At 41.4% G+C, this 26,871-nt stretch overlaps 1 protein-coding gene across 4 annotated transcripts in view; it reads left to right on the top strand.

Annotated features, from left to right (window-relative positions):
• Nucleotides 1–19,058: 19,058 nt before the first annotated feature.
• The window catches only part of SLAIN2 (SLAIN family member 2), a 94,480-nt gene continuing 86,667 nt past the window's right edge, over nt 19,059–26,871 (top strand). For all 4 annotated transcript variants that reach the window (XR_016393274.1, XM_022564753.3, XM_022564759.3 and 1 more), the window contains exon 1: nt 19,059–19,485. Coding sequence is in view for 3 of the 4 variants with exons in the window: in XM_022564753.3 (XP_022420461.1) it covers nt 19,097–19,485 (389 nt within the window). In the remaining variant the exon portion in view is untranslated. The remainder of the gene's footprint in view (nt 19,486–26,871) is intronic.

A 26,871-nucleotide genomic window follows, 5' to 3' on the forward strand; every position in this document is an offset into this window, starting at 1 on the left:
ACAGTGGAGAGGGGGAAAAAAAGCTGTGTTTCATCTTTGTTGCAGGCACTTGAAAGGGAGAATTGATAAATGACAGATTTGGGTTACTATACTATTCTGTTTTACTTCCATTTCTTGTCACCTTTCTTGGCATATTATTCCACTTTCTTGTAGTGCTTGGTTATTTTTTATATTGTAACCAGAGACAGCAGAATTTTTTACAAGCTGATAAAGTAAAATGATATCATCATTATGGAGAATAATTGGAAATATCTAGTTAGTTTGAAGATGCACGTACCATGTGACCCAGAAATCCTTCTCGTAGATATATATCCTAGAACTCTTGCATATATGCACAGGGACACCTGTACAAGAATGTACTTGCAGTATTGTTGGTTATAATCTCTATTAATAGTATAATAAATAACTGAATTGTGGCCTATTGATTGAACAAAATACTGTGCTGTAATGAAAAGGACTGAACTATGGCTTCATGTATCATTATGGAGGAAATCTTGCAAATATAATGTTGATGAAGGGGAAAGCAGGTTGCAAAAGAAACATAGTATAACAATATAACAGTATTTGAAACAGTGTGGCTTAGTCATGCAGATACTCTGGAGTCAGACTCCTGAATTCAAAGCCATCTCCACTATTTACTACATGTGTGACCTTGGCAAGTAACTTAACCCATCTTGGCCTCAGTTTCCTTCTCTGTGAAATGGGGATAATAATTGTTCTACTTAATGTGGTTATTATGAAAAGAAAAATGAGTTAGTACTAAAGTACTGAGAAGAATACATAATACCATTATTTTTCATACAGTGTATCTTCAGTCTAAAATCATGCAAAAAATACTCGGTATTTTGTAAGAATGTATACATGTAAAAGCACATAGATATGAATGTGAATGAAAATACAAATTAATGATAACAGTTATCTCCTGGACAAAGAGCTATTTCTTTTTTTTTCTTGCTGCACTGTGCAGCTTGCGGGATCTTACTTCCCTGAGCAGGGATTGAATCCAGGCCCCAGCAGTGAAAGCCCCATGTCCTAACCACTGGACCACCAGGGAATTCCCAGAGGAATTTCCCACATCTATTTCTTGAGCTGTGGTAGGTACATGATTTTTTTTATTATAATCCTTATGCCTTTGTGTATGGCTAAACTATTTCATGATAAATTTTAAATCAAATAAATAAAGTTTAGCTTTAAAACTATACACACAGTGTAACCAAATTTCCCCCAAATATTGGAAAATAGAGGAAAATTCACCCCAAATCATACCCTTAACCCACGATTTTTAAAAATTATGTAATTCTTATTATCCAGCAATCCCACTCCTGGGAATATACCTGGACAAAACTCTAATTCAAAAAGATACATGCACCCCTATGTTCATAGCAGCACTATTCACAATAGCCAAAACATGGAAAAACCTAAATGTCCATCAACAGATGAATGGATAAAGAAGATGTGGTACATATATTCAATGGAATACTACTCAGCCATTAAAAAGAACCAAATAATGCCATTTGCAGCAATATGTATACAACTAGAGATTATCATACTAAGTGAAGTAAGTCAGAAAGAGAAAAACAAATACCATGTGACATCACTTATATGTGGAATCTAAAATATGGCACAAATGAACCTATCTACAAAACAGAAACAGACTCATAGACATAGAGAACAGACTTGTGGTTGCCAAGGAGGGCCGGGGAGGGAGAGGGATGGACTGGGAGTTTGGGGTTGGTAGATGCAAACAGTTGCATTTAGAATGGATAAACAACAAGGTCCTAATGTGTAGCACAGGGAATTATATTCAATATCCTGTGATAAACCATAATGGAAAAGAATATAAAAAAAGAATGTATATGTGTGTATAACTGAGTCACTTTGCTGTACAGCAGTGATTGCAACAACATTGTAAATCATCTATACTTTAATTTAAAAAAATTATATAATTCTTTCAACAACACAATGAGGTTGGTGAATAAGAACATTATTTCTGCAGTGTTATTCATAATAGCCAAAATCAACCCAAATGGCCATCAGCAAGCAAATGGATAAACAAAATGTTGTATATCCATACAAAGGAAGGAAATTCAGCAATAAAAAAGCAATGAAATGTTGTTATATGTTACAACTCAGATGAAATTCAAAAACATTATGCTCAGTAGAAGGAGCCAGACAGAAATGACCACATATTATATGATTCCATTTATATGAAATGTCTAAAAAAGGCCAAAAAAGTGCCTAAAATAGATTAGTGTTTGCCTGGAGCCATGGGAGAGGAAACAAAGTGCCTGCCAATGGGCACAGAAGATTTTTAGGGGGTGATGGAAATATTCTACAACTGGATGGTGATGATGGTTGTACAACTTTGTATATTACTTTGTGAGTTATTAAAATTCATTGAATTATAAACCTAAAATGGGTGAATGTTAGACTATGTAACTTATATGTCCAAAAAAACCCCCACTGTTTTTAAAAAGTCTTTAAAGAATAAACACTTATGCTTGGGGGAGAGGGAGGGAATGTTATTTTATTTTATTTTATTTTATTTTTATTTTTTTTGCGGTACGCGGGCCTCTCACTGTTGTGGCCTCTCCCGTTGTGGACCACAGGCTCTGGACGCGCAGGCTTAGCGGCCATGGCTCACGCTCCACGGCATGTGGAATCTTCCCGGACCGGGGCACGAACCCGTGTCCCCCGCATCGTCAGGCGGACTCTCAACCACTGCGTCAGGCGGACTCTCAACCCGTGTCCCCCGCATCATCAGGCGGACTCTCAACCACCAGGGAAGCCCGGGAATGTTATTTTAGACTACAGACATGAACATGGATACATATAAATCTGAGAAAGGACCCAGAACTCTACCCCATTAAACTATGTCAGTAAAAACCCTCCAGGTAGGTTGAGGTAGAGGCTGAAATCAAAGGCACCTTTCTGTCAGGGTCTCTGGGAGGAGGCCACCTTACAGGAAGACCCTCACCAACCTGGAATAGCCATAATAGAAAAAAAAAAATAGTAATGGTGGCACCATTAGGCAGAGAGAAATCTGGAGATGGTGCTCCCAGCACTTCATGTTCTGTGGGTGGTTTGCAGGAGATTCAGAAGTTCCTGCATGCCCCAATTTGGGGAGGGTAGGCACCAAATCCTGGAAATTATGATCCTGGGACCATATACCATGTATCTGTTGATGACCCTCAAATTTATATCTCACATCTAACTCTAGGCTCCAATTTCCAATGCCCAACCTGATATCTTCCCTTGGGCATTGCACAGAAATATACAACTAAACATAGCCCCAAATGTCAATCTTGATCTCTACAGCCCCAAACCTCCCCACCCACCATTCCCCCAGGTTTCCACCCCCATCCACATCCACTGTCCCAGTCTCCCCAGTACACAGAATCCACGTTCTCTATCTCCACTGCTACCACTTGTTCTTGGCCACCATAATTTCTCTCCTGGACAAAGCAACAAACTCTTAACTGGCCTCTCTGCTTCCACTTTTGCTTTCCTCCAGCCTATCCCACACACAACAGCAAAACTTGTTTTCTTAAATGTAAATTGGGTCCTGTCACTTAAATGCCTAAGACTCTCCAATAGCTTCCTATTGTACACAGAGTAAATCCCTGAATAATCTGGCCTAAGTCCCCACCTGGCATTCTTCCCATTCCTCACTACATTTATTCACATTTGTTCTCTCAATTTTCACATTTCCTAAGCGCTTCCCATCTCAAGGCTTTGACACTTACTGTTCCTTCAATTTGTACCTATCTTTTTCATTCTTCACATTTCAGCTTAAATATGCCTCTCACAAAGTCACCTTCTCCAATCACTTTTTGTAAAGTAGCCTCCTTTTTTTTCCCCTTCCTTCATCTCCTTTTCATTTTTTTCACAGCACTTCTCACAATTTGCAACTATTATGTGTTGCTTTACTTATACTTTAGGCTGTTTCTCTTATGAGAATTAAACCTTTATGAACCACACGCTACTTACTGTTGTAGCCCCAGCATACAGCAAAATACCTAGAACGGCTCAATAAAGATTTGTTGAATGAAAGCACTTAGAAAACCACTTGAATATTTTCCCCTATTGTTCAATTTTCAAAAAGAAACAGATTTTCTTGGTCGTATCAGGACTACTTTGCTTACAAGTAAAGGAAGCCCATTTAAGATGCAGATACAGAGGTGGAAATAAAGATGCAGACCTACTAGAGAATGGACTTGAGGATATGGGGAGAGGGAAGGGTAAGCTGGGACAAAGTGAGAGAGTGGCATGGACATATGTACACTACCAAACGTAAAATAGACAGCTAGTGGGAAGCAGCCGCATAGCGCAGGGAGATCAGCTCGGTGCTTTGTGACCACCTAGAGGGTTGGGATAGGGAGGGTGGGAGGGAGGGAGACGCAAGAGGGAAGAGATATGAGGACCTATGTATATGTATAACTGATTCACCTTGTTATAAAGCAGAAAGTAACACACCATTGTAAAGCAATTATACTCCAATAAAGATGTTAAAAAAAAAAAAAAAAAGATGCAGATACAGGATTCTCTCAGGAAGCTGAAGGGCAAAGGTACAGATGTGTTTTAGGAAAGAACTCAACACAGGAACTGGGGTACTGTAGGGAACCTGGGGATTTTACCCTACATGCAAGCTAGCAAGTTAGCCTGCCACCGTTACATTCTGGCAGAAGACAGAAGGTTCCTGAGTCAGAGACAAAGAACAATATATCATTCATACCCATAGCAGTAGCCAGAGGATCAGCATTTGCACTGGTTCTGAGCTCCAGTTCCCACAGGGCCAGGTGGTGCTTACACACCCAGTGTGTTGTGTTACAGGTGAGAAACTCCAAGTTTAGGGAACCCGAATCTTCTATAATGGGCAGGATGCATGCCTGACCTTGGCCCTGGGAGGAAACATTATTTTTATTGTATTGGATCATAAACAAACCTGCTTTTTTGCTACAGAGAGACATTATCTTTATATTCCAAGGTTGTTTGTTGTATAAACATCCTTGAAAAGATAATCCAGAACAAGGATGGCAGTGCCTCACTCACAAGATATGCAGAAATGCAAGAGATCCAGGGAGAAATGGCTCCCACCAGGCAGGTGAGGGGGACAGGATGCCCTAAGCCCAAAAAAATAACAGACATCCACCAAAATCTCTGGAGCGTGGTAGCTTTTAGAATGGTTGTGGGAATAAGTTTAGCACTTTTTACAAATGAATTCAGGGAATATTTACTTGTTTTTATCTTATAGAACCTTACCATTAGAAACTGGTTTTCTTTTTTCTTTTTTGGCTACATTGGGTCTTCGTTGCTGCGCCCGGGCTTTCTCTAGTTGTGGCGAGCGGAGGCTACTCTTCTTTGCGGTGCAAGGACTTCTCATTGCGGTGGATTCTCTTGTTGCAGAGCATGGGCTCTAGGCGCACGGGCTTCGGTAGTTGCAGCACGTGGGCTTAATTGTTGTGGCACGCAGGCCCTAGAGCACAGGCTCAGTAGTTGTGGTGCACGGGCTTAGTTGCTCTGCGGCATGTGGGATCTCCCTGGACCAGGGATTGAACCCTTGTTCCCTGCATTGGCAGGCAGATTATTAACCACTGCGCCACCAGGGAAGTCCCGTAGAACCTGTTTTTCTTAAACAAACAAAAAAACTCTTCCCAAAAGGTATAGAATATTTTGAAAACAATATTAATGTGTTTTCACAACAATTGGTATGGAGGAGAACAATTTAAATTCCTGGCAATGTTGCATTTGAAATAATTCTTTAAAACTAATTTCACTTTCTAAATTTTCTTTTTCTAAAGAGTATACTGTGGGGACTTACCTGGTGGTCCAGTGGCTAAAGACTCTGCACTCCCAATGCAGGGGGCCTCGGTTCAATTCCTGGTCCACGTGCCACAACTAAGAGTTTGCATGCTGCAACTAAAGATACCACTTCCACAACTAAGAGTTCACATGCAACAACTAAAGATCCCACATGCTGCAACGAAGATCTTGCACGCGGCAACGAGGATCCCGTGTGTCACAACTAAGACCCAGTGCAGCCAAATAAATAAATAAATATTTTAAAAATAAATAAATAGGCTTCCCTGGTGGCGCAGTGGTTGAGAGTCCGCCTGCCGATGCAGGGCACACGGGTTCGTGACCCGGTCCAGGAGGATCCCACGTGCCGCGGAGCGTCTGGGCCCGTGAGCCGTGGCCGCTGAGCCTGCGTGTCCGGAGCCTGTGCTCCGCAACGGGAGAGGCCACAACAGTGAGAGGCCCGCATACCGCAAAAAAAAAAAAATAAATAAATAAATAAAGAGTAGATTGTGGCAAAGGGTCAAGAAGGGTATTGTTTTATGTTTTCCCTGCTTAAGGGAATCTGAACTACTCTGATTCTGTATGAATAAAAACAAAACTTGGAACATTTATAGCTGTCTTTAAAAGAAATTCAAGGCAGTACTAAGGGACTTAAATGCCCTCATTTAATCCCTCATGACCATTTCAGATTTTTAAAATTATGTTTGTACATGAATTTGAAATTCTGGTTACCCAGAACTCTGTAGATGAAGAAAGTCATATAGTGTTAGGAAATAAACCAGCTATCAGAGTAACCTTATTCTATGATTTCTCTCCAATCAGTGATTATGGAATGGTAGTTTGTAAACAAATCGATGATTTATTTACTGTTTCTTCAGTTACACTTATTGATACGTATGTCTTAGATGATGAAACCATAAAATACTGAATTAATCAGTTTAATTCACTTTATAGAGAACTTAGCATAGCAATTGAGTGCTTAAATATTAGCTAAATTAGAAAATGGTCCACAAATCAATTATAGAACCAAGATTTTCAATCTTAATGAAAGACGAATACTTAGAAGCACCATTTCCTCTAATTTAGTGTTAGTACTTTTTTGTTGTCTATCTCTGAAATTTAAGAAAATATATTTTCTTTTTCCCCTTGTGGGTCCCATTTCTAACCCAAGAGAAACTAGAATTTATTTCAGCTATATTTAGCAGTAGAGTTAATCTGTAATAGAAAATTTAAATAGAACAAATTACATATTATCTTTTATAAAACTGAATATATTCTTCTTTTTTTAATTTACTTATTTTATTTTCTTTCTTTTTGGCTGCGTTGGGTCTTCGTTGCTGCGTGCAGGCTTTCTCCAGTTGCGGCGAGCGGGGGCCACTCCTCCTCGCGGTGTGCTTCTCATTGTGGTGGCCTCTCTTGTTGCGGAGCACGGGCTCCAGGCACGCAGCCCTCAGTAGTTGTGGCACACGGGCTGTAGAGCACAGGCTCAGCAGTTGTGGCGCACGGGCTTAGTTGCTCCGTGGCATGTGGGATCTTCCCGGACCAGGGCTCGAACCCGTGTCTCCTGCGTTCGCAGGCGGATTCTTAACCACTGAGCCACCAAGGAAGCCCTGTTACGTATTCCTTGAAAACCCAAAATATTTGAGGTACCTGATGAAGTTGATGTGCTAACTATTGCCTTTCTGCCCATAATCCCTTCCTGGAAATGCTATAGGATTCTGTTCACCTCTGCCCCCACCCCCGCCTCATCTTGTTCTCCCACATTGGACTAATCTTAGCCTAATAATACGTGAGTCTAGTGTTATGTCACCCAAGAATCTGGAATTGAGACGCTGAGAGACTGAGTGATTAGGTCACAGTAGGCACACAAATGTCAACAGTTGTTACAACACCAAACAAGAACCCACATGTAAACTGATGTTGTGAAGGGAACTCACAAGCCATGAGTAAGCAGAAGTTTTGAGAGAGAATTAGGGGAATGGAGCAACTGGCAAACACGCAAGAAGCAGAGAAGAGAGGGCTCTTGTTAAAATGTAAATCAGGTCATGTCACTCTTCAGCTCAAAATCTTCCCTTTTCTTCTCATTTTAGCTGGAGTAAAAGCCAAAGTCTTTACAAGAGTCTCGTAGGTCCTATAGACTCTTTCCTCCATCCCTCTGACTTTCATCTTCCAAGACTCTCCCCATCACTCACTCCAGTTTAACCACATAGATGTTGTTCTTCCTTGAAGCCAGGCACATTATTGCCTCAGGGCCTTTGCACTTGCTATTCTGTTGGCATGCTCTTCCTAAGTTACCTGCATGTCTTGCTCTCTCACCTCCTTCAGACCTTTGCTCAAATGTTATCTTCTCTGCAATGCTTTCTCTAACCACACTATTTAAAATTTCAATACCACCCCTGCCCACATTCCTTATTCTCTTCTCTGATTTGTTTTTCTCCATAGCACCATCATCATATGGCATACTCTACATTTTAATTATGTGTTTATTGTCTGTCACCCATCAGTAAAATGTAAGCTCTGTGAAGTCAGGTCTTTTTCCTCTGATTTTTTTGCGATATGCCCATTGCCTAGAACAATTCCTGGTACATAGTACGTGCTCAATAAGTATGTTGGATAAATAAATGAATGACTCATTAAAGGAGATGGAAGACATTTCCTTGGTTTCTTACTTTGTAGTTCTGTTCCTCAAGTGGCCTGGCCACACTGTATTACCTACTCTCCGATGTTATAATACAACATTTTTTTTTTTACTCATTAGATTTTTTAATAGTTGACATATATCACTAGCATTATAATATCCAGAAAAATCTTTTTTTTTTTCAAAATAAATGAGCACACATGATACACAACTATAATGCTTATATCTCTTACATGTTTTGGCTTTATCATCTCTGACTGCTTCTTAATAGGAGAGCAATTTTGTAATATTAATATCTCAAGTGATAACTGGAAGATAATTTGGTCTTATAGGTAATACAATTTACCTTTTTGCTATTATTAAAAATTTTTTAACATCTTTATTGGAGTATAATTGCTTTTCATTGTTGTGTTAGTTTCTGCTGTATAACAAAGTGAATCAGCTATACGTATACATATATCCCCATATCCCCTCCCTCTTGTGTCTCCCTCCCACCCTCCCTATCCCACCCCTCTAGGTGGTCACAAAGCACAGAGCTGATCTCCCTGTGCTATGGGGCTGCTTCTCACTAGCTATCTATTTTACATTTGGTAGTGTATATATGTCAATGCCACTCTCTCACTTCTTCCCAGCTTACCCTTCTCCCTCCCTGTATCCTCAAGTCCATTCTCTACGTCTGCGTCTTTATTCCTGTCCTGCCCCTAGTTTCTTCGGAGCCTTTTTTTTTTTTTAGATTCCATATATATGTATTAGCATACGGTATTTGTTTTTCTCTTTCTGACTTACTTCACTCTGTATGACAGACTCTAGATCCATCCACCCCACTACAAATAACTCAATTTCATTTCTTTTTATGGCTGAGTAATATTCCATTGTATATATGTGCCACATCTTCTTTATCCATTCATCTGTTGATGGACACTTAGGTTGCTTCCGTGTCCTGGCTATTGTAAATAGAGCTGCAATGAACATTGTGGTACATGACTCTTTCTGAATTACGTTTTTCTCAGGGTATATGCCCAGTAGTGGGATTGCTGGGTCATATGATATTTCTATTTTTAGTTTTTTAAGGAACCTCCATACTGTTCTCCATAGTGGCTGCATCAATTTACATTCCCACCAACAGTGCAGGAGGGTTCCCTTTTCTCCACACCTTCTCCAGCATTTATTGTTTGTAGATTTTTTGGTGATGCCCATTCTGACCGGTGTGAGGTGATACCTCATTGTGGTTTTGATTTGCATTTCTCTAATGATTAGTGATGTTGAGCATCCTTTCATGTGTTTGTTGGCAATCTGTATATCTTCTCTGGAGAAATGTCTATTTAGGTCTTCTGCCCATTTTTGGATTGCGTGGTTTATTTTTTTGATATTGAGCTGCATGAGTTGCTTGTAAATTTTGGAGATTAATCCTTTGTCAGTTGCTTCATTTGAAAATATTTTCTCCCATTCTGAGGGTTGTCTTCTCGTCTTGTTTGAAGTTTCCTTTGCTTTGCAAAAGCTTTGAAGTTTCATTAGGTCCCATTTGTTTATTTTTGTTTTTATTTCCATTACTGTAGGAGGTGGATCAAAAAAGATCTTGCTGTGATTTATGTCAAAGAGTGTTCTTCCTATGTTTTCCTCTAAGAGTTTTATAGGGTCCAGTTTTACACTTAGGTCTCTAATCAATTTTGAGTTTATTTTTGTATGATACAACTTTTTAATATCTCCCCTTTTTTACTTTTAATTTTTGTTTCTTAAGCATGTCAATATTTACATGGTTCCAAAGTCAAAAGCATGTTACAAGATAAACTCAAGATAAATTCTATTTTGTTGATGAAAAATTAATCAATCAATCTAAAAAAGAAATGGAAATTTTTATTTGAGCCAAATTGAGGATTATAACCTGGGAACAGCTCCTCAGAAAGCTCTGAGAATTGTTCCACCTATTAGAAGTCAAAGTACAGTTATGAAAAATTTTGGAGACAGAAGGCTGTACATTAAATGATGTATTATCGACAGTTTACACAATCCAGATCTGCAAGTACACAGTGGTGGGTCATTGAGACCCCTTTAAATGATCAAGAAGGAATGTAATCTTTAAAGGAGTTGTCTAGCTGGTGCTAGGAGAATGTTGCTCTTTATGGTTGAGCAGGTATCTCTGCTGATGGGGAGCTGTGGTTGATGCACAATGCAGATACACCGCACACAGTGAGGGGAGAGAGGAGGCCAAAGGGCAGAGAAAATTTTTTTCATGTTTAAATTTTTCTTGTCTTGCCATAAAATATGAAGTTTATTTCACAATTTCTTTGCCCTTCACTCTGTTTCCTCCTTCCTCATTGGGTCACCATTTTTTTAAATCGATTTTTGGTTTAGGCTTAAATCGGTTTTAGGCTTCCATTGTTTTTTATTTATATGTATATTTTTGTACATATATAAGCATATATGTATATATTTTATATCCCTCCTGCTGTTGACACTAAGCACCATTCTGAACCAGTTATCTTGGAGACATATGGATATTTTTCTCTTTCCTTTTTATTGAGGCTTGGTCCTCCATTGTGTGGATGCTTCATGATTTTCTCAACTAGTCCCATATTGATAACATCGGGGTTGCTCTCAGTCTTTTGATATTACAGATAATGGCATAAAAATAGTAAACTGCCTTGTGCATATTTCTGTTCATATTTATTTCCAGTTTCCTTTTGGAATCAATTCTTACGAGTGAGATGAGATTAAATGGAGATTATTCAAGTGGTTTTCTGTTCTTTGCAACCAACAAGTCAAGATTAAAATAGCTACCTATCCCTGAAGGCCCATCTGAAATCACACTTCTTCTGGGAAAGCTCTTACTATCTCAAGCAGAAAGACTCCACTTCTATTCCCTTAATACTTTCAAAAAAAAAAATCAGAGGAAAAACAAACACACCAAAAAAGCCCTTATATTCTCTCTTGTCCATATGGCTCACATGGTTCTTTCTATGTATTGTTATCTTGTGTACATTTCATCCCCTTAATTGGACAATAAGCTGCTCCAGAGCAAGGAGCACAGTCCTTATGACCTTTATCATCTCTGGCCCTTAACAGTGTACCTTGAACTAGTAACTGTGACCAAATAAATACATAGAGTATAATCCAGCATACGACAATGCCCCATATAAAACTGTCCATTTAGAGATATGCCTCACACAACCCACCAGAATAAATCCCATGTCAACTGAAAAATTGAATGGAAGAATTCTAAGAAACTATAAGAAAAAAAGGTGTGATATTTAGCATTTGTTTAGAGGTCAGGGAAAGGACTGTTTGAACTTTGTGGCTTTAAGCTAGACTGACCCAGTAAAAATGAGCCTGGAGCCCTCTAGCCCATCATTAGGGATCTTCTCACATAGCTCCTGCCCATATTCTCTGCTCATGGTACTAATCCTGGCTGGTTAATTGCTGGGCTGACCCTTCAAGGGATGACTGAATGTTCTTGCCCAAATATAAGGCTCCAGAGCCAAGCCCATTACTACAGTCATGTGGAAGATCTGGCAACTACATTATTGTGCTCAGGGAGCACATCTGCTTCCGTGTGGAGGTGGTGGCCTTTATCAGCCTTTTGACTTAAGTGCAGGAGGAGTTGTTTTATCTGCCTGGAGTATAATAGGCTACGCCCACTCTTGGAGGGGACCTTGTACAACATTATGATGTAGCTCTGAATGCATCTGTGGTGGAGAAGTAGAAGAGCATCTCTTTTATCCTGCTGGGTGGAGAGGTTGAGAAATTTATCGCCTTCCACGCACACTGCAATCCCATCTTTGAAAGCAATACGCATTGCCCTGCTATCCCATAGAATACATACCCTCTCCCTGCCAGTATCATTGCCAGCAACACCATGATCTGTCCTGCTGCCAATGCACAGCAGAATTTTGGTGGTTTTCTCAAGAGTTGTTTACAAAGATATCACATCATAATTCGGGTCCAGTACTGAAGGACCAGAGGATGCTGAAGCAGAACTGCGAACTGACAGCTGTGTGTGACTGAAGGTTGCCTGAATACCTGGCCACACCTCCTGATCAACTGACGGGGGCTGCAAAAACCGGCAATAGTGAAAGTGCCATCGATTTGGGAGAATGGTGATGGTAGAAAAGAGGAAACAAGTCTTCCATAATGCTGGGGTAGACAACCATGCCGACAGACAGAGCAGCTCTGTTTGAACTGAGAGCCACCTCTTCATGTGCAGGTGCCCTATCTGAAGGAAACCATACCCACGGATAACAGGGGAACCACCTGTGCCATGCCCTACTACTCATCTCTTCCCTGCCCGACACCCTACCCTCGTTTCTCTAGACTAGAGTGCAGATGTGAGATGAGAGCTATCTGGTTTCCAGGAACTTTGGGGAGATGGAATCTGTTTACAGATCGACACAGTGGTGGACTCCTGTACGTCAGGGAGCTCTGAAGAGCAGGCCCTAGTCCAACATATCTGGTTACCAGTGTGTCCCAAGACTAGAAACTCACAACCCAGACAGGCAGCAGCATCACTGGCCCTTGAAATGCAACGCTTCTGCCCACACAACCTGCTAAAAAGCCTGTAACCACTTAGCTTTAGCAGAGAATCACCCCTCTCATCTACTGTTGAGACCATTCCTCCTATTCTCATCTGTTTCCCTGGCTCTACACTTTGTCTTTTGATATCTGCTTTTGTCTCGCTTGTTTCAGGGCCCGTTCAATTTTTCCTTCGCTCATGTATAAGCCTAGAACTCCTGCCATTAAATTCTGACCTTTAAATCTTCCTGCTTTATTGATTGTGGGGTAATATTACTGCCCTAGGTAAAAGACTCCCTCTGCTAGCTTCTTCCCCATAAAACTCCTACAAGCTGGACTAGTCTATCAGCCTTTCCAGTAAGAAGCTCAGATGCTGAAGCTTCATCTTAGTAAACTGCTGACTGGGGGTGGGAGGCACATGGTCTTCAGGGCTCTTCCACCCACCTCTCTGGAGTATCTGGAGTACTATCGGAGTAAATGGCCTACTAGGAAGTCTTTTGAGCAAGAGATAAAGGAATTGCTTCCCTCTCTAAGGAACAGCTTGTTTCAATTTGTTGAGTCCCAGAGGTGCTGAGACTTCAAAACCGGCAAACTTGCTCCTAGAGCAAGAGGATCAAGTTGTTGGGTATCATAAAAGCAATAACCCTGGGCTTCCCTGGTGGCGCAGTGGTTGAGAGTCCGCCTGCCAATACAAGGGACACGGGTTCATGCCCCGGTCCGGGAAGATCCCACGTGCCGCGGAGCGGCTGTGCCCGTGGGCCATGGCCACTGAGCCTGCGCGTCCGGAGCCTGTGCTCCACGACGGCAGAGGCCACAGCAGTGAGAGGCCCGCGTACCGCCAAAAAAAAAAAGCAATAACCCTTGCTCCCAATCCCCACTCCAGATGGTAGCTGACTGAGGTATCAATATTCTTGTAAGGAGAACAATGGAGAACTCATCTTGGTCATGAACTATTGGAGATTATGAGTGCGGATTCTGAAGTCCGACCACCTGTGTTCAAAACCAGCTCTACTACTTCCTGGCTATGGGATTCTGGGAAATTATTTAACATTTCTGTCTCAGTTTCCTCATTTGTAAAATGGAGATGATGATACTAATAGCTGCTGCCTCAAAGGACAATTGTGAGTTTTAAATGCATTATTACATATCATAAAAGTGGTCAATAATTGTTAGCTACTATTATTATTGGGCTAATTCAAAAAGACCTAGATATTTACAGAATTACACTTCCAGGGTACATATAACTTTGTTTACATAAGGATGATGATGAATAAGAAAGGAAATTTCTAGATGTGCTTCAGCAAATTGAATAGTTGATTATGTCTTTCTGTCTGTGTAATATTCCAGGAGTATCCCAAAGACTCAGGAATGGAATTCTCTACAACTTCTTAGATAGAAGAGTAACTGTATAAATATCTCTATGACAGCTTAATTTACTTTAGCCTAATACAAGCCTCTGTTCATAGCCTATTATCTCTCTAGCATCTCTAAGTCAATACTCAGAATAATATATTTAAAATCTTAGATCAGATTACTGTGGCTTGTATCAACTTGGAGATTTAGATGATTCTTAAGTTTTCTCCTATCCTTGAATGGTAGGTTCTCTAGAACATCATGGATATCCAGAAGTGGTTCATATTCTACTTTTCCAACTTCACTATCTGATATACTACTTAAAGAAAGGAGGAAATAATAAATTTAACAATCTTACCCTCCCTCTTGCTACCACAAAAAGGGTGGGAGACTAGGTATTGTTCCATTTGGGGTTAAGACGGCAGCCTTCTAAGAGTCTGAGAGCCTGTTTACCTCTGCCCTTATCGTGGACCTTCCCATTTTGCATCAATATAATACATACCCCCAACAGTGTGATAGGGGGCCACCCTTGGCCGGAGGACTTTCTTAAGGAAGTGATGTCTGCCATTATGGTCACTTTTGAGGCATCCCATAACTTTAAGATTTGATCGATGCTGACTGGAAAAATTCTATGTTCAAATCCTGTGCCCCTCTTTTTTTTGTCCCCAAGATTTCAATTCACAATTTCTTATACACATAGCCTTTAAAGTTCTTGAGATTCCTCCTTAAAGTTGCATGTGCCAAGACAGTAAAGAAGAGCCCTCTTGATAGACCAGAGGGAGGTAGATCTCTGGGAAGAATGCTGGTGAGGAATAGGTGAGAAAGAACATGTAGGAAATGACTGGTGCAGTGTGTGCCTGTGAAGACAAAATAAATGTACTGGATAGTAAAGCTTTCTTCAAAGAATTGGAGCATTTTTTAAACAAATGCAAATATTTCTGTAAGTGCCTAGGAATTTCTAAATTCCTTTTGGGCATGTGCTCATATGAGCGCACCCGTACACACACACACACACACACACACACACACATCTTTGTTTAGGATTGCTAAATACCTTTAAGCCATTGAGTAATAGTTTATTTACTTAAATAATTTTAGTGGTTGTAATATTTTCCACTTTGTCAGGAGCTTCACCAAGAGGTAACATACAAGTAGAAACAAGTTATGGAAAGGGACACACCTGCTTAGAAAAAAAGCAACTCCTTCGTCCAGGAACAAAGCAAGCTTATCAAAAAAGACAACACCTGAAGAGCCAGTTGGGATAATTGTGCATACTGCAGACACCTCCTAGCTTTACTCCTCATGTCTACCTGAGAGTCACTTTTAGAGTGACTTTTAAAAAACATGCTGTAACACTTCTGAGTCACCAGAGAATTGTAGTTAACCCGAAAGAGAAAGACAGGTTTAGGATGGAATGGAAGTATTCTTGTCCTCATACGTCTCAGTGAGAACCTAAGACTTTCTCTCCTCAGCAATTCTTAAGGGCTGTTGGCATTCAGGATGTGGAGAATGACCTAGTTTTGAAGATGACATATGTAGTGTGACATGTTGCTCTTTGGAAAGAGGAAAATATAATTAAGAAAATCAACCATTCAACATTATTAGGAATCTCCACTTTAATGATTTGAGACATAATAAACGCATTTATCTGAAATTCACTCGACCTAAATCCATCCATTCATTCAACATTTACTGAACACCTACCACACAGTAGGCACTATTCTAGGCACCAAGGATACATCAGTGAATCCTGTTTTCACACAGTTTACATTCTGCTGGGGAGAGATAGGCAATAAACAAAGGAAGAAATAGATGATGTGTCTGAGGAAAAATGAAACAGGCTAAGAGGATGGGGGATGATAGGGATGCTATTTTATGAGGGTCATAATAATGAGGATAGTGAACTTAGGTGGTGATATTTGAGTTGAGATCTGAATGAAGGGAGAGAGTTAGTAATGTGACAGAGTGGAGGAAGAATTGACCCTAGATAGTGGGAATAGCAAGTGCAAAGTTCCTAAAATAGAAACATGCTTGCAGGTTTGAAGAACATCAGAAAGGCCAGTGTGGCTGGAGTAGAGTGACGGAGGGGAAGAATAGGGTAGTCAATGAGATACCTGCAGAAGTTGCCAAGTATCAAATCTTTTAGGCCAAGGAGAGGATTTGGGATTTTTAAGTATGTTGGAAATCAAGTAGAGGATCCCTAGCAAAGGAGTGACCTGATCTGACTTACACAAAGGACCATCTGGTTGCTCTGTGCATCACAGATTGTAAGCAGCAAAGTGGAACAGCCCGTTAAGAGAATACCACAATAAGCTACACAAGAAAATATGGCAACTTGAACTACAGCTGTACCAGTGGTGGTGCTAGGAAGTATTCAGGCATATTTTGAATATAGAGCCAGAATGACCTGTGTAAGGATCAGAGATTAAAGTCAAGTACCAGATTTGTGGTATAGCTAGGATCTGCCATCCAGTGTTCTCATGCTCCATTCATTTTTCCACATTACACCAACCTCTCCTTGCCCCCATGAACTTCATAATGTTATATGAACTATTCTTTTCAAGGAATATATTTGAAATGTTCTTGTTACAGAACCTGGCTAGTTGGGATCTATTTCACAAACTATTAAATGCAAGTGAAAGTGCTATACATGAAGCAGCCGTGTTGTTTAATCCTCTGGTGACTAGTTCAGATGTGCCAGAGACAGCAATAATATTTATATGTGCATCATATAGATTATACAATTATTGTGACACAAAGATATCCTTTGACTAGGTGTGCATAGCTAGGAAAATATTCTACTTATTTATTTATTTAGGCAGCTCCGTGTCTTAGTTGCAGCACGCAGGATCTTCACTGTGGCATGCGGACTTCTTAGTTGGGGCATGCGGACCCCTAGTTGCTGAATGTATGCAGGATCTAGTTTCCTGATCAGGGATGGAAACTGGGCCCCCTATGTTGGAAGCGTGGAGTCTTAATGCACTGGACCACCAGGGAAGTCCCGACATTCTACTTATTTATAATTGGTCAGCAAACGTCAAAAATACTCAATGCTTTTTTTTGCTGTGAATAACCATCTATCCGGTCCTTGACTTATCAGAATTTACATTCCTCATAACTTTCAACAAACCAGATATTCAATGTCCACTGTGTCAGACACTCTACTAGACATGAAAAACTAAAATAAATGGTCCCTTTTCATCAGGTACACAAAAACAATTGAAAGTGACTTAGAAAAAGAAGCAAAATTTTTAAAAGTGCAGACACCTGTTGCAAACTATTGATCAGGCAATGCTAGAGTAAACAGAACCACTAGATTGTTGTGGAATTGTCAGGAAAAATTTTCCTAGATGGGTGAGCGTGAGTTTTAAGAAAAGGAATCGGATTTAGCAGTTTTATGAAAAGGAATCAGATTTGGTAGAACATTCTAAGTAAGGAAAATATAGCACAGGAAGGCTAAAGGGTAGAAGCAAGTGACATGGCATGCGAGTCCACACCCAGGTGTATGTAATAGGACTGGATCATTATTAGCAAAGGGTGGAGGAGGCAATTAGAGGAAAGCTGCAAACATAAACTAGTAGTTCACAACTGACAACTCAAGAGCAGTTAATGTGATCACAACAAAGAATTTAGGTGTTTTGTTTTGTTTGCTGTCAGTAGTACGAATAATAAACGGGTGCGACTGAAGGCAGATTCTTAGTCATACTTCTCTCAGCATTCATCAGTATTTGTCAACACGTTTATTAAGTACTTTCAATACACAACTGTTTTCAAGACTATGAAAAAGATTTTCAGAAGAAAACGATACAAAGAGCAGATTCTGCATCAATTAACAGACAAAGTTGAGAGAGGAGCAGTTTTCTATCGCCGCTTCCGTGCCAGTGTGCAGTAAACTGCAGTGAAGTCGGGAAAACTATTCTAGATAATGCCTTCAAAGTGCACAGTGTCTCCCCGTAGTAAGCACTTAACAATTTATGGTTATTATTTTGACCTTAGACCTCTCTTAACCATTGCGATTCTGCTTTCTCATTTTCAGAGGAATAAATGGGTCACAGATGGTCTTAGGGTCCTGCCAGCCCCGACAATTTCCTATTTCAAGGAGGCATCGAATAAATATTTGCTGAACAAACAGACGAAGCAAACTGTCTCTCCACGGAGCCGGGCTGAGCGCCCACCAGGGAACCAGCCGGGAGGGAGGACAGGCTCGGATGCTGGACCCAGAAGCGGGTGCTCATCCAAGGCCAACAGGCGGGGTTGAGGGAGAGTCTCGATTTGCAATCTTAGCGCCACCCGCCGCCAAGTCCACACTCCCCTCGGGCCCCGCCTGCGGCCGTAATCGCTCTTCTCAGCTACCAGGGCAACGACCCGCCTCCGCCGACGCTCCGGCCCGCCCCTTCCGGTTTAAGCCCCGCCCCCCGGCCTCGCCCGTGGCCCCACCCCTCCGCGAGATCGCCGCCGGGTCCTCTCAGCGCCCGCCGCCGGCCGGTCCACCCCCCGACGCTCTGAGGTCACCGACGGGGCCGGGCTGAGGTGGGCGGAGGGACAGAGGGAAGATGGCGGCCGAGGCCGGATATTGGCGCCGCCTCCCCCAATCCTGGAGCCGGCGCAGATGAGGCGGCTCGGCTGGGGCCAGCGGCGCGTCGGAACCGGAGCAGGGGGGGACCCTGGCAGTGGGGCCTGGCCCTGATATATGCCGGCGCCTCGGCTAGAGTGAGCGGCGGCGGCGCCTCTTTCCTCCGGCTCTTTCCCTGTCGCTGTGAGTCTGAGCGGGTGGCGGGAGGCCGAGGCGGCGGGGCCGGGATGGAGGACATTAACTCCAATGTGAACGCGGACCAGGAGGTGCGGAAGCTGCAGGAGCTGGTGAAGAAGCTGGAGAAGCAGAACGAACAGCTGAGGAGCCGCTCCGGGGCCGTGCAGGGCGCCGGCTCCCTTGGGCCTGGCAGCCCGGTTCGGGCCGGCGCGTCCACTCCCTCCTCCGGAGCGGCGTCTCCTAGGGGCTTCCCCTTGGGCCTCAGCGCCAAGTCGGGCTGCGGGGCCGGGTCGGGCCCGAGGCGGACGAGTAGCGAGGAGCTGCGGGACGCCACCTCCTTGCTGGCAGCGGGCGAGGGCGGCTTGCTGGACGAGGTGGAGCCGCTGCGGCCCGAGGAGCTGGAGCGCCTGTCAGGCTGGGAGGAGGAGGAGGAGAGCTGGTGAGCGCGGGGCTCCGGGCCGGAGCTGGGCGGGGACGGGCCCGGGGGCGGAGAGCGTCTTCCGAGGGTCCCCTGGTAAGACACCTCGCTTTGTGTAGCGGGGTCCGCTCTCTGATTCATGGTTTTCTTGCTTTGGCTGCGGAACGGTCAGCGAGAGCTGGGGGTTCGAGGCTTGGAAGAGGAACAGGCTTTGTAGCTAGTTCTCCTCTGGATTGGGGACCCTCTGAGCTTTGGACCCCGTTGGGGTCTGGGGTCTGGCACAGCCTAGGAAGGGCTGCTCGCCGTGGGAGGAGTCGGAGATGGGAAACTGCTTTGTAGGAAGGGATCCAGCTTTGTGTGAAATACTGGCTTTCGGATGGCGGCCTGGGCATTTTGGGTGTGATGAGGTGTCACCCGGTGCGCGGAGCAGACCAGGGTAATCTAAGTCCGGGCAGCGGTCAGTGTTTTGGACCCGTGGGAGATGGGTACATCTCTGGCGGCGATGGGGAGACCGTGTGGATCAGCAGCACTCCCCCTTGGGTAGTAGGGTGACGCTTGCTTTGTGTGAAGAGGGCAGAGGATGGTGCTGCTTTGTGTGACGAGTCAAGGGTGGAACAAGAGCCCTGGCTCTCATTTTTTACACAAGAATTGGGTCTGGCATTTTTCGAAGCTGTGAAGTGACAGTTATCTATCTTTCATTTCCATGTCATCCTAGGGGCAGAGAAAAACAGCCGTATTTAAAAATCTAAACCGAACTGTATTGTCATAAGCTACTTCTTGATAAAATTATGACCCACACCGTAATATCATTTCCATATATAGAAAGGACATGAGAGGCAGTTTCCCTCATGTTTTATTGTAATTGCATAAAGATGTCAACGGGAAATTCTTAATTTGTCTTAATTTATCCTTTTTTAAAGTTTTAATTTTTAGCTAAAGTATCTCTGCTCTTTGTTGAAACTGAAACTTCTAACTTAGTAAGGTTGAAATCCTTCATAGACTCCGGTTTCGCAGGGCTGCAACCCTTACAGAGTGTACTGAGGTAGTTAAGAGCTTTGCCTGGATTCAGATCCTGGCTCTGCTACTTAGTAGCTTTGGGCAAGTTAATCAGAGCATCATTTTCTTCCTCTGTTTGATGGAGAAGATAATAGTTCTTACCTCTGTAGAGTTGTGAAGATTATGTGAGCTAATCCATGTATGCTTTTAGCATGGGTCTGGTGTATAAGCTCTGTGAGACTAGCCACTATTACTCTTAAGCCTAGTTGTTTAAATCAAGAAATATTTAGTGAGTGCTTTCAGGATCTTGAGGGAGGTTCTTAAATGTTGATCCCTGTTCATTAAGGAAGTTATAGTCTTGTTTGGGAGCCAAGTTTTATGGAGGAATAAAGAAATAAGCTAGGAAATACACAGTGTATTGCTTAAAAGAGTGATAGGGACAAAAAGTGCTGAGAGTGCTCAGAAATTGAGAAGAAGATAATAGTCTGGTTGGGGCAAACTTTGAGGAGAGGTGGTTTTGGAGCCTGAGAGTGGAGAAAGAGTGGGAAGGGCATTTTATGCTCTGACAACTGCTAGAGCAGAGTCAGAGATATTTGTAACTCTCAATTAGAAAGGTTTGAGTTACAGAGATGCTCTTGAATATATGATGTCAAGCCTTTATTTTATTGCCAAGCGATACCAAATATTATTAGAACTGACTGTGGTAGTGACAGTTTTCATATTAGTGTGAAATCACGTCCTTACAAAGGAATCCTAGGTATGTATACACTTTAAAAGAAGTCGGAATCATCTAATATCACATGCCTCTTCCAAGTGATGATGATAATGATGCTCATAATAATAATGAAGATTAGCTGCACTCATTAGCCCATTTTAGACTATGTATTCTTAGAACACATTGACTCCCCTTGGAGAAGCTGATTAAGTCTTTTGCTGCTTTGGTTTCTGATCACAGTGTTTTTGTTCAGGTAAAGCAAGTCTTTTAAAATACTATGCCAGAAGTTTCTTTTGGCCATTTGATTCCTGCTTACTACTTTGATCCTGGTTACATATCTTGATGTTATAGATGTCCTGTGCTTTTTCTGAAAAGATTTGTGTGAATTGAAAGTTTGAAAATCATATTTAAAGTGCTTTGGAGTATGTGTATGGAGTATAAGTTATAAGGGGTAGTGGGTGTTAGTAGCAGTGAGGGAAAGATTTAAAGAGTCAAGAGTTTTTCTTAGCAAGCTGAAAGCCTACTTTCTATAACTTATACCCATTTCCTTCCTTTTCATCTAGAGGAATGTTTTTTCCCAAATGTATACCACAAAATGTCAGTCCTGAAGGTGTTAGTAGATATTGTGTGAAAAAAATAATTGTGGGTCTGAGATCAAATATATCTGGGAAAAACGAGGTTCAACAACAACAACCAAAAAACCCCACCAGATTTCTTTAATGCTGGGCTTTTTAAATATGCTAATATGTATTGAATATAGTAAGTCTCTAAGTGGTATGGTTTGTTTCCTAAACTTATTTGCTCTCCCAAGGAACTAGTATCTTTAGAACACACTTAGAAAACAGTATTGTATTTACAGCAGTGGCTTTCACGGTTTTGTTTTGTTTTTTTCTCAATTCCTGCTTCATGATAAGAAATACATTTTATACCATAGCCTAGTACACACATGTTTATGAATAATTGAAACAAAAGTTTCACAAAACTATACTTGGTATATGTGGTAAAGCGCTAATGTTTTCTGTTCTGTTTCTTTAGAAAAAAATGCTGGTTACAGCCCACTGAGCTGATGTGGTGACCCATTAATGGCTAATTATCAGTTTGAAAAATGCTCTTATAGAACAACTCAGAAAAGTCTAGAGAAGGGAACTAACATTATTGTGTATCACAGTGTGTCAATCTATGCCAGGCAACTTATAAACATTTTTACACTTAATTGCATTTAATTTTTATCCATTTATGAGGTAGGTATCATTTTTTAGGTAACGACACTTCTTCTCTCTCCAAGCATCAAATACCAGATGGTAAATGATGGAGTCAGGATTTGAATCTAGGTCTTTATGACATCATAGCTTATGCTGTTTCCATTATATTTTGCTTTCTCCAAGTCTGATTCCTTTTCCACATGAATGGCCCCTTACGATATTTGAATACTACCATCATGACCCTGCTGACTCCTCACCACCACACACTCTGAGCATTCTCATCTCTTCTTCAGAGTAATACAATCCCAGTTTACTTAATCATTCCTTAGATAATGTAATTCTCTGATCTTTCAACTGTGGCCATTTTTCTCTTAATGAATTCTGGTTGCTCCTTGTCATTAAACTTGGTACCCAGAACTGTACTCAGCATTTTAGATGGTATTTGACCAGACAGTGTGTGGTGGATATGTCTTGCTTGAGCTAAATGCTATTATTTTGAAACCAAATATTTCATTAACTGTTTTAATTTCTGTTATTTATGCTTAAAATGAGTGAGTAGCTTCAATTACACTCCATATGTTTTATACATAGGCTGTTACACTAAGTCTTCCTAACCCTGGTTTTCTGTAATGAATTTTTTTAGCTTGAATATTAGGCTTTTATATTTCATTTTGTTAGTCTTGATTTAGGCATTTAATATCTGTTCCTTCCAAATTTTTTTGTCATTTTCGTATTTCATAAGCATACCTACTGGGCCTTCATTTAAGTTGTTGATAAAAATATTAAAATGACAGAATAAAGGGCTCTGAAATATGCAGCTTGACTAGACTCCCTCCAGATTAATGAACATCATTAATCAACTCACACAGTGGTTGTTCAGTAACTGTTAGTACTACTTATTATTATCAAGCCCATATGCCATTTTGCCTGTATGGATATTATGAAAGATTTTGCCAAGTGGCTTGCTATAATTAAGCTATATGGTGCCTTAAAGAGTTCTTACTTTCAATGAAGTAAACTTATTAGCATAGACATTGCAGTTAATTTGGTTTGACTTGTTCATGATGAATCTTCTGGGTTTTTCCTATTCTAACTTTACAAACATTTTGTTGAACCTAGTTTTAAATTTTGCAAGGAATCAGTCTGGTCTGGAATTTCTAAACATTGCTTGTTTTTCTCTTCAGAAATTATCCTATTTTGTCTTATCCAGGCTTTTGAGCTTGCCATAATATTGATATTTCAGAACAACAAATTTCAGGTCAACAATAATTTGGTGATAAAATTTCAGTTATCTTCCATTATTTGGAAGAGTAGACTTAAACCTGTTCCAAGCTACCTTTTGGCTTTCTGTGTATCACCTTGCCTCATTTGAACTACAATTTCCCTCAATTTAGCCTCCCCAAAATTCCACGTTTATAGTTCAGTACTGTCAACTACATGTACATTGTTGTGCAACAGATCTCCAGAACCCTCCCATCCTGCATGACTGAAACTCTACACTCACAGAAGAGTAACTCCCCTTCCCCCTGCTCCTGGAAAGCACTGTTCTACTGTGTTTCTATGAGCTTAACCCCTTTAGATACCTATAAGTAAATCATGTAGAATTTGTCTTTTTGTGACTAGCTTATTTCATTTAGTATAATGTCTTAAGGTTCATCCATGTTGTAGCATATGACATGGTTTCCCCCTTTTTGAAGGCTGAATAATATTCCGTTATAGTATATAACACATTTTCTTTATCCTTTCATCTGTTGGTGGACACTTGGATTGCCTCCATTTCTTGGCTGTTGTGAATAATGCTGCTGTGAATGGGAACCTACAAATAACCTGTGCAAATCCATGCTTTCACTTCTTGTGGGTATATACCCAGAAGTGGAATTTTTGGATCAAATGGTAATTCTATGTTTAATTTTTTGAGGAGCCACCATACTGTTTTCCACAGCAGCTGTACCATTGTACATTCCAACCAGCATTATACAAGAGTTCCAGTTTTTCCATATCCTTGCCAACACTTGCTTTGATTCATTCTGAGTTTTTATATGGTGTGAGGTAGGAGTCCAACATCATTTATTTTGCATGTGGATATCCAGTTGTCCCTGTAAGGCAGAGGGCTATATACCAGATGAAGGAACAAGATAAAACCCCAGAAAAGTACTTTGTTGAGAAGACTTTTCTGTTCCGTTAAATTGTCTCGGTACCCTTGTCAAAAATCAGTTGCTCAGAGATTGGTTCAGATGGTGGAGTAGAAGGACGTGCTCCCACTCCCTCTTGCTAGAACACTGAATCACAACTACCTGCTGCACAACCATTGACAGGAAGACACTGGAACTCACCAAAAAAAGATACCCCACATCCAAAGACAATGGAGAAGCCACAATGAGACGGTAGGAGGGGTGCAATCACAATAAAATCAAATCCCATAAATGCTGGGTGGGTGACTCACAAACTGGAGAACACTTATACCACAGAAGTCCACCCACTGGAGTGAAGGTTCTGAGCCCCACGTCAGGCTTCCCAACGTGGGGGTCTAGCAACGGAAGGAGGACTTCCTAGAGAATCAGACTTTGAAGGCTAGCAGGATTTGACTGCGGGACTTTGACAGGACTGGGGAAAACAGAGACTCCATGCTTGGAGGGCATACACAAAGTAGTGTGCACATTGGGATGCAGGGGAAGGAGCAGTGACCCCAAAGGACACTGAATGAGACCTACCTGCTAGTGTTGAAGGGTCTCCTGTAGAGGCGGGGGGTGGCTGTGTCTCAACGTGAGGACAAGGACACTGGCAGTAGAAGTCCTGGGAAGCACTCCTTGGCGTGAGCCCTCCCAGAGTCAGCCATTAGCCCCACCAAAGAGCCCAGGTACACTCCAGTATTGGGTCACCTCAGGCCAAAAAACCAACAGGGAGGGAACCCAGCCCCACCCATCAGCAGACAAGCAGATTAAAGTTTTACTGAGCGCTGCCCACCAGAGCAACACCCAGCTCTTCCCACCACCAGTTCCTCCCATCAGGAAACAAGCCTCTTAGATAGCCTCATCCACCAGAGAGCAGACAGCAGAAGCAAGAAGAGCTACAATTCTGCAGCCTGTGGAAGGAAAACCACATTCACAGAAAGACAGACAAAATGAAAAGGCAGAGGGCTATATACCAGATGAAGGAACAAGATAAAACCCCAGAAAAGTAGCTAAATGAAGTGGAGATAGGCAACCTTCCAGAAAAAGAATTCAGAATAATGGTAGTGAAGATGATCCAAGAGCTCGGAAAAGAATGGAGGCAAAGATTGAGAAGATGCAAGAAATGTTTAACAAAGACCTAGAAGAATTGAAGAAGAAACAAACAGATGAACAATACAATAACTGAAATGAAATATATACTAGAAGGAATCAATAGCAGAATATCTGAGGCAGAAGAACAGATAAGTGACCTGGAAGACAGAATGGTGGAATTCACTGCTGCAGAACAGAATACAGAAAAAAGAATGAAAAGAAATGAAGACAGCCTAACAGACCTCTGGGATAACATTAAACGCAACAACATTTGCATTATAGGGGTCCCAGAAGGAGAAGAGAGAAAGGACCCGAAAAAATATTTGAAGAGATTATAGTCAAAAACTTCCCTAACATGGGAAATGAAATAGCCACCCAAGTCCAGGAAGCACAGAGAGTCCCATACAGGAGAAACACAAGGAGAAACACACTGAGACACATAGTAATCAAATTGGCAAAAAGAAAAAAAAAGAAAAAATTTTGAAAGCAGCAAGGGAAAAACGACAGGTAACATACAAGGGATCTCAGCAGAAACTCTACAAGCCAGAAGGGAGTGGCATGATAAAGTGATGAAAGGGAAGAACCTACAACCAAGATTAGTCTACCTGGCAAGGATCTCATTCAGATTCGATGGAGAAATCAAAAGCTTTACAGACAAGCAAAAGCTAAGAGAAATCAGCACCACCAAACCAGCTCTACAACAAATGCTAAAGGAACTTCTGTAAGTGGGAAACACAAGAGAAGAAAAGGGCCTACAAAAACACACCCAAAAAACTGAGAAAATGGTAATAGGAACATACATATCATTAATTACCTTAAACGTGAATGGATTAAAAGCTCCAAGCAAAAGACACAGGATTGCTGAATGGATACAAACACAAGACCCATATATATGCTGTCTAAAAGACATCCACTTCAGACCTAGGGACACATTCAGACTGAAAGTGGGGGATGGAAAAAGATACTCCATGCAAATGGAAATCAAAGGAAAGCTGGAGTAGCAACCCTCATATCATATAAAAGACTTTAAAATAAAGAATGTTACAAGAGACAGGGAAGGACACTACATAATGATAAAGGGATCAATCCAAGAAGAAGATATAACAATTATAAATATATATGCACCCAACATAGGAGCACCTCAATACATAAGGCAACTGCTAACAGCTATAAAAGAGGAAATCAACAGTAACACAATAATATGGGGGGGAGGGGCTTTAACACCTCACAC

The sequence above is a fragment of the Delphinapterus leucas genome, chromosome 5, assembly GCF_059928025.1.
Source record: "Delphinapterus leucas isolate spDelLeu-1000000601 "Yukka" chromosome 5, BTC_Dleu_Yukka2, whole genome shotgun sequence".
NCBI classification, from domain to species: domain Eukaryota; kingdom Metazoa; phylum Chordata; class Mammalia; order Artiodactyla; family Monodontidae; genus Delphinapterus; species Delphinapterus leucas.